Source organism: Macrobrachium rosenbergii, chromosome 3, assembly GCF_040412425.1.
Source record: "Macrobrachium rosenbergii isolate ZJJX-2024 chromosome 3, ASM4041242v1, whole genome shotgun sequence".
In the NCBI taxonomy this organism is placed as follows: Eukaryota; Metazoa; Arthropoda; class Malacostraca; order Decapoda; family Palaemonidae; genus Macrobrachium; species Macrobrachium rosenbergii.
The window spans coordinates 35,316,477-35,326,476 of record NC_089743.1 but is presented as its reverse complement, the minus strand read 5'-3'; the positions used below and the strand labels follow the sequence as shown (position 1 = coordinate 35,326,476).

At 32.7% G+C, this 10,000-nt stretch overlaps 1 protein-coding gene across 1 annotated transcript in view; it reads right to left on the bottom strand.

Annotated features, from left to right (window-relative positions):
- Positions 1–2,952: 2,952 nt before the first annotated feature.
- The window catches only part of LOC136850820 (RNA-binding protein 25-like), a 71,879-nt gene continuing 64,831 nt past the window's right edge, over positions 2,953–10,000 (bottom strand). Inside the window, exon 13 of the mRNA XM_067124843.1 lies at positions 2,953–3,147. Coding sequence (XP_066980944.1) covers positions 2,953–3,147 — 195 coding nt within the window. The remainder of the gene's footprint in view (positions 3,148–10,000) is intronic.

Genomic DNA, 10,000 nt, shown 5'->3' with positions numbered 1-10,000 from the left:
AGAGAAGGACCAGCACCGCACCCCACACCCAACCACAAAAACATTTTCTGTAACTGCCGGAATATGTAATCCTTCAAAAATCTAACTCAATATTTTTCTTTCAGCAGTTACCTGGACGCTGTGTGGTCCCGTGTTTGAAGACAGTGAGTACAACTCATATTTACATTTAACTTTAATATATATCTTTTTTTGAGGTTTGGATACTGTAGAGTTCGCCTTACAGATAGAATTATTTCACATTTTTGTTTGCTTGAGGATTACTTTCATTATAAATAAATAGATAAATATATATATATATATATATATATATATATATATATATATATATATATATATATATATATATATATATATATTAAATACATATGTATTATATGCATATATTTATATACATATGTGTATATTATATATATATATATATATATATATATATATATATATATATATATATATATATATATATATATATAACGGATCACTTTTTACCAGATACGTACATAATTGTAACAACCACAACGCCCTCTAAACTTGCATTCTGCAGACTCGTATATAGCAATATAAATTTTTGCGTTTTAAATATCTTGAGTTATATTGGTTTCATACATTTATGTATGACAGATTTTCAAACATGAGTTGTCTGAGAATATTAAATATAGATTATCATGCAGTCCTTTGGTCAACAGATAAACAAGTAGGTAATCTCTCTCTCTCTCTCTCTCTCTCTCTCTCTCTCTCTCTCTCTCTCTCTCTCTCTCTCTCTCTCTCTCTCTTGAGTTATATTTGTAAGTTATTCCAAAGCCTCCCTGACTGACTTCATAAAAGAAAAAAATTCACGTAAGAAAGATTTCGCGAACTATTTGGTTAGCGAAAATTCCGCCCTGCGAATCTAGTCTTGTAATAATAATAATAATAATAATAATAATAATAATAATAATAATAATAATAATAATAATAATAATAATAATAATTCTCTAAACCTAGACATATGCCCTGAGGAGTTTTATTCCACGATATTTACTCGAGACAAAAGTTTAAGGAGAGATTTAATCTTTGAATGCTAAGACAATCTCTGTAAAGTGCTCTTTTTTTTATTCAAAAACATTTTATAAGCGCGTGTAAATGAAAGAATGCGTAAAAGAGTATGACTTTTTAACTGAGAGTGAAATTATACGTATACATATGCATACTTGTCATGCAAAGTTCTTGTTCATGAGATGAAAGAGAAATTGTAAATAAATGAATATTGAAGCATTTTACTGAAGGGTTTTTCAACTTAATTATTTATTTCGTTATTATCAGTAATACACTGTACTTGTCTTCCGGGCTTGGGTAGTTTATATATATATATATATATATATATATATATATATATATATATATATATATATATATATATATATATATATATATATATATATATATATATATATATATATATATATATATATATATATATATATATATATATATATATATATATATATATATATATATATATATATATATATATATAATATATAATGTCCAAGTAGGGCGAGTCTCGACTTAGGATACAATCTCGAAGGCGAAAGGAAAGGGCACCATTGTTACGATTAGTTTATTATGCCGACGTTTCACGACAATTGCTATCGCCGCATTTTCAAGGCTGCAATGATTAAAAAACCTTCTTACAAACAGTCATATTAAAACATCGATATATACATATAAATTATAAGACAAATAAAAACAGGGGGAATAGGCACAGGACATACCTAAACCGCAGTAGTAACAAGACTAAAACAATAGTTTTCTCAAGAACCCAGGAGGAGCAAGATAGGACGAGAGAAGCAAATCATAAACAAAAGGTTTAGCGATGAACAATTGTACAGAGGTTGTTTAAGTATTTAGTGTTGGGACCGTCTTCTTTATGATAATAGATTCTAGTATATTGAGGTCGTTTTCATTTTGGGCTTGTCCTATCATAGAAAAATCTTTATAATTAAATGTATGTATGTATATATATGTATATATATATATATATATATATATATATATATATATATATATATATTTATATATATATATATATATATATATATATATATATATATATATATTGTATGTATATATATATATATATATATATATATATATATATATATATATATATATATATATATATATATATATATATATTTAAGATTATTACCTGGCCTACTTACTGTATTCCTTGTTCAGGGGTCCAATCCGGGGCCTAGCTCTTGAACAGGGGGACTTACTAATACACCTTGAGACTCAGACTGCAATTGCTAGGTCAGGCAGGAAACTTAATACGAAAACAATTGGGCTGAAGGATGTACTTCAACAAGGGACTGTTGCAGATAGACACTGAGGTTTACTTTTAATTTACAATTAAACACGTCAGTCAGAAGACTGGGGAATGATAGGTAGATACAACAGGGGCTGCCACGTGGTTAGTTATGCTATCACTGTTCAAAAATTGGATAGTCTATGATTAATCCTCTTGAAAGGGGTACTGAAGAATTGATTGCAGTGGCCTTTTCACTGCAAGAAGCACAAGACAAGTCGATATTTCCACAGCAGATGTATCATCTGCAATTTGATCATGCCAGCGGTTACACAAGGATAATTATAACGATCTCGGGCAAATCGAGGGTTGCAGAGAGGGTGCCAAGATAACTCGATTCTGGTACGATATACTTTCATTAAAATTCACACTGAGCTAAGTGAGTCAGGTCTTTGCAATAACTCCCACTTAAGAAAAGAAAACGAGAGTGCAGTGGGAGATTAAAGAAACGGACTGTTGAAAAACCTCGAATCAGGACATTACCTTATAACAGGGCGTTGGAGGCTCTTTGTCGAATTTCACCAGTTCTGGAGGTATGAGTTTAATGGGAAATGCACAGGTAATGTGACTGGGTGGTCGAAAGGTGACTACGTGGGGGGATCAGCTCAATAAGGAGCATGCAAGGGGCAGTGTGTCGGTCTGCTACCGGGATGTTTCTGAGGCTGACGACCGCTGTTTCTTGCCCTATATGACCTCGGGGGCTTATTTTCTTGCTCCTTCCAAAGGTCACTGGGATTGCAAGATGGAGGTTCAGTCACCTCTTTTTCTATGTTGGAATCTTCCCCAAATCCTGGTGACTTCTGGCAACCCATGTTCGCCAGTTTTTATAGGGGACTCAACCTTTCTGGCGGACTTTTGGCAGGCTTCGTCTCCATTCACCTTTTATCTGAAAAGAGGTCATTCAAGCAGTCACCAGGTCTTTAGGAAAGATAAACAGATGCACCAAAAGGGGAGCAAGGAGAGAAATTTACATAGGGGCTGAGTTTCTCATGCCCTTCCTCAGTTAGGTATCGGTGCAAAGTTACGTTATTTGGGGTGCAAGGCAGTTTGGAGGTTTGGGTTTGCTTTAAGAAGTGGTTTCCCACTTAACTATATATATATATATATATATATATATATATATATATATATATATATATATATATATATATATATACATACATGTGTTTATGTATATGTATAAGTGTGTGTATGTGTGTGCATGTTTATCCTGACCTACCCTATACATAGCTCTTGCATCTGTCTCAAAAAAGAAAAATAAATAAAAAAAAAGGTCCTTCTAGTTTAGTATACAGCGGTTTCAATTCACGAAGCACAAACGTAAAAAAAAAGAAAAAGAAAGCATGAACAAGAAAAGAATACAAAAAAATAAAAAAATAGAAAGAAGAATTCAGCCTTGCCACAGCAAGAGAGCATAAACATCAAATTTACCGGAAGGTTTTATGTAAGCTGGAAGGCCACATTCATCTGAGTTCATAATTAAAGACATGAAAAGATTAATAATCTTTCTTGATGCGGAGGAGGACTGAGGAGAAAGGATTGGGGCTAAAAGGGCGGAAAGGAATAGAAAGAGGACGAGGAGAAGGAGAAAGAGGAGCAGGAGGGAGGCAAGGAGATGGAAAGGGGGAATGAGGGAGAATGATGGAGAAATCTTTTTTTTTTTTAACCTCTTTCTTTTTCTGTTTTTGAAAGTAAATATTGTTGGTCGTGAGAGGGGAAAAGGCAAATTACACTCCTTAGCGCATATATATATATATATATATATATATATATATATATATATATATATATATATATATATATATATATATATATATATATATATATATATATATATATATATATGTATATATATATATGAATATGTATATATACATATATATACATATATATATATATATATATATATATATATATATATATATATATATATATATATATATATATATATATATATATATATATATATATATATATATATATATATATATATATATATATATATATATATATATATATATATATATATATATATATATATATATATATATATATATATATATATATATATATATATATATATATATATATATATATATATATATATATATATATATATACACGTACACAAACCCAACTAAAATATAAAATGAAACCACGCAAAGCGTCTCCGGTAAATTTGCATCCAATCTGCGTTCGAGAAATGTCGGCTTTGACGAAACATTTGTAGCAGGTGGTGAATTGCTTACCAAATTCTCTCTCTCTCTCTCTCTCTCTCTCTCTCTCTCTCTCTCTCTCTCTCTCTCTCTCTCTCTCTGTTTCCTCAGTCATAAAATAAGAAAAAGAATGAATTATTTTGAATGCATTTCCTGAAGAAGGTCGGAAAGGATAAGAGTATATTTGGATTTATTTTGGTTTTCTGTAAAAGAAAAACTACTGTGCCAGGTTTTTCTGACCATCCGCAGTTTTTCTGTCCGCACCTTTTTCTGCCCGCCCTCAGACCTTAACAAGTGAAAAATGCGCCGAAGTTTATTCGGCGCAATCGAGTTTTCTGTACAGCATATAATCAAGGACACCGAAAATAGATCTATCTTTCGGTGGTCTCAGTATCATGCTGTATGAGGCTGAGCCGTGGACCATGAAACTCTTAGCTGGCGGTGGTGGCCTGACCTATATCGTTGCCAAAAGCACGATTATAGCTAACTTTAACCTGATATGAAATAAAACTTACTGAGGCTAGAGGGCTGCAATTTGGTATGTTTGATGATTGAAGGGTGGATGATCAACATACCAATTTGCAGCCCTCTAGCCTCTGTAGATTTGTGGACAGAATAAATTGCGGACGGACAAACAAAGCCGGCACAAAAACTAAAAAGTAATGAGGCTAGAGGGCTGCAAATTTATATGTGATCATCCACCCTCCAATCATTAAACATACCAAATTGCAGCCCTCTAACCTCAGTAGTTTTTATTTTATTTAAGGTTAAGTTAGCCACGATTGTGCTTCTGGCAGACATATAGGATAGACCACCACCGGGCCAATGGTTAAAGTTTCATGGGCCGCGGCTCATACAGCATTATATCGAGACCACCGAAAGATAGATCTATTTACTGTGGCCTTGGTTATGCGCTGTAGCAGCTGTACAGAAAACTCGATTGCGCCGAAGAAACTTGGTCGCAAATTTTTACTTGTTTATTTTTTCGATGCATTTGAGTTAGTTTAACAAATGCTGACGATGTGTTTGTTGTGGGATGACTGGCAACTTGGAATTTGGCAAAAGTTGTTTTTATCTTCAGTAAATATTATTCATATCTTATTATTGCTTACGACCTTCTCGTAAATGATATTTTTATCTTGTTATTCATTTCAACGTTCGTCATATATATATATATATATATATATATATATATATATATATATATATATAAATGTATGTACCGGGTGTTTCGAAATTAGAGCCCCCCCTCCACAGAACAAATGGAAGGTTATGAAGTTTTCTGCTATAGCCTATCTCCAAGTACATTATTTTAAGTTTCTATTAAGCTATTTTTCATTTTACATTTCTTGTATTTTCAGACTGAGTGACGGAGTTAGATACAGCCATGGCTAACGACTCGGAGGAAATCAGATGGATTGACTGAATCCGGGCTATAACCTTCAGAGAGGCCAGGGATGCTGGTGCATCCTTCATTTCGTGTTACTGGATAGCTAAATACACTAAAAGAGATGAATCCTTTGTTAAAAGAAACTGGAACAAAAATCCATATGAATGTCATCACGAAAAGAGTGAGAATCTTGGAAGGCCTGAAGTCCTTTCTCAGGAGACAAAAGACATCATAGCTGAGGCAGTGGGTAGACCAAGAAAGTCTTTATGTAAATTGGCGCTTAAACCAGAAACAAAAAGGGGAAAGAAGAGAAGTTATAGTGCTGTATATAGTGAGTTGAAAAACTTTGGTATCAAGCCATTTCATGTTATCAGCAAGCCCAGCATCACTCAGCAACAGAGAGAAGACCGTGCATGGTTTTGTGGTTCATTTCTTAAAGATTGGGATGAAGCTGACTTTCTCAATGTTGCTGCATCTGATGAATTCTTCATTTACACAGTCAGGAAGCAAAATCAGAAAAATGGCATCATTTGGGCTGCAAAGTTGGATGATATCAGCGATGGTGTGCACTATTGCCAAGTTGTGAAATTTCCAGAATGTTTGGGAATTTTTCTCTGTTCCACAGCCAAACAGTTAATGTGGATCATCAAAGAAAAAGGACAGTCATGGAGTGGCGAATACTTCAGAGAAACTGTGCTTACTGGTGGAGTATTTTTCCTCAAAGATCCTGAAAATCTGTTATCTGTTGAAGAAGTCACATTTTTGCATGATACGGCACTATGTTTCAAGGCTCCTCAGACACAGGAGCTGCTTCGAAACAGTGTCATCGATTTCTTCTCGTCAAGTGAATTTCCAGGTAACTCCCCTGACCTTAATGTGTGAAAACATTGGTAGTGTCTTAAAGGATCGTGCTGAAGCGCGCACAGTGAATTATGATGATATACCAAGCCTCGACGACCTGCGAAGAGAGGTGACCGAAGTGCTCAGGGAAATGGAGTTTGAGTCTCAGCTTTTTTGTGATTTGCTGAAATCATACCCCTCAAGAATGCAGGCTGTGGTACAGACAGATGGAGGCCACACAAAATATTAAATACTCAGAGAGAAACTTAAATAAATACCTGTTCTGAATTACTTTTTTTTTTTTGTCCATATCAAGTTTAGTTTATGCTGTAGAGGGGGGCGCTCTAATTTTGAAACACCTTGTATATACATTATATATATATATATATATATATATATATATATATATATATATACATACATACATACATTACATATTTACAAACATACATACATAAAAGTATTTTATATATATATATGTCATGAAATGGAATGTCTACACACACACATTCTCTAAGTTACTTCCAAGCCTCTGCATCCAAAAAAAAAAAAATTATTATTCTGCTATTCATGTCAGGCTCATGCTGCCCTCCGTCTTTCTCACTCTCAATACAGTATAACATGAATCTGGACTTTCAACCAATACTAGTGGTTCAATCTGATGTTAGTCTCTCAAACAGGGCTGAAAGGCTGCTTTCATGCTTTAGTAATGCTGAGTATAAAGATATAAATGTTATATATTATATACATATGCCCTAGAACAAGGTCAGATTGGGTCATAATCTCTTTCACATCTGTTTTAAGAACCAGTGTCAAATCATCTTACAAAGATTCTCCAGCATATATTAAAATTGGGTCAAATTCTTTAAAAAAGATCGACGCTCTCCCTGTATCTATCCTCAAACACGGGCTAATGAATAACAAGAACAAAACAGACTTTATTTGCAAATTTAACAAAAGTATTTCACTGCACGGTCATGAAATGGAATGTCACATAAAATAATGTCTAACTAGAAAACTCAGACTCACAGTCAAAGATTTGATTCTAGACCAACCAATTCTGTGGCTAACACCAGTCACTCAAACAAAATGGTCATGATTATTATAGACCAGAATAAAGCTCAAAGTATGAATCAAAGAACACCACTTCCAATAATTCGTCCTCACTGACTGAACCAGAATTCTTGTTAAAAGAAACATAGCATATAATAAAACCTAGAAATGGTGTATAAAAAAATACACTTAAAACGGAATAACTTATGACCATAACAGAAATATGCATAATGGAGACACCGGGGTTTCACTGTATGTAAAATGGGATTCCGCATATTATGACCTGAAAAGATACAGAGTTATCATCCCATTCTATGGCCTGAAAACCATCAATCAGTGGCTGTTCTTATTCATCTAACACAGCTCAAAGAGTGAATGATCAGCTGCACAAATGAACGCGTACCCATTGTATGGTTACTCTTATAATATCTAACCAGAGAAAACACCAACATCTACATAAAGGCCACATTCACCGGACACACCTTTTCACAGGCCAGCAATTAGTTCAGTGTTAATATTTATATGTATATATATATATATATATATATATATATATATATATATATATATATATATATATATATATATATATATATTATATATATATATATATATATATATATATATATTATATATATATATATATATATATATATATATGTATTTTATATATATACACACACACACACATATATATATATATATATATATATATATATATATATATATATATATATATATATATATGTATATATATATTATATATATATTTATATTTATATATATATATATATATATATATATTTATATATACACATATATTAATTTGTATGTAAATAAGTATATTATATATATATAATATAAATTGTTTATATATTTATGCATATTTATATATGTGTATATATGTTATATATGTATACATATATATACAGGTATATACATATATATATATATATACACACAGAAAAATCAAAGTTACTAAGCATCAAAGTTTAAAAAGAACTTTCACATATCTTGGTGGCAATGTTGTCAATGAAGATAGGTTTTTCTAGAATAAAAAAATATTCCGATGTGAATGTCTGGAATGGCAAAAAGAACACCTCCCCACAGCCACATCTCTAGTTTGAACAAAAACTTTCACATACCTAGAAGGCCCTGCTGTCGTTCTAGTTTTTCTGCAGCATAAAAAAAACATATACCGATTTACGAACGTCTGCTATGGAGAAAAATCTTCGTAAATAAATGATCTTTTATATATCTTTAAGGCAATGTTGTCATTTCTTTAACAAAAAACGTTTACCTATGTCAAGTCTACAGTAGCAAAGAAAAACTATCCCTGCCCCTTCCACCAGGTGACATCTCCCATAGCATAATCCTTTTTAAACTTAGGTAAAAATATTTAAAAAAAACTATTCCAGCCTGTAATAACATTATATGCTAAACCCAGGCTAAAACACACACAAACACACACACACACACGGAGTCGCATCCATATCTACGAGAACATAAATAACTCCACTCTCTCTCTCTCTCTCTCTCTCTCTCTCTCGCGCGCGGACGAGCTTCCATTTATCAGGTAAAGTAATACGGCGAAGCGTAGCAGTGTGTATGGATAATGAATAAAAAAAAAAAACAGGCCCCGTCGTATATCAAGGTGGCATTCGTGTGATATATGAAGCCAGTTAGGAGAGCCGTAAGCGGTTGGTTTTTTTCTTCTTTATTTCTTTTCCGCACTTTTTTGTCTGCACTTTTTCTGTCCGTCCTCAGATCTTAAAGACTACTGAGGCTAGAGGGCTGCAATTTGGTATGTTTGATGATTGGAAGGTGGATGATCATTATACCAATTTGCAGCCCTCTAGCCTCAGTAGTCTTTAAGATCTGAGGGCGGACTGAAAGAGTGCGGACAGGAAAAAAAGTGCAGACAGAGAAAAGTGCGGGAGGACAGATAAAGCCGGCACAATAGTTTTCCTTTCAGACAGCTAACAATGTATAAATTTAATCCTGAAGAATTTAATAACAGCATCTACTCGTAATAAAAGTTTAAATCTACAGTAGATTAATGGAGATTGGGAAAATATTCATAATATTACTTCCCATATTTTACAACAGTTTCTGGGCACCAGTTGTCAACAACAACAAACGTAATGTATTTAT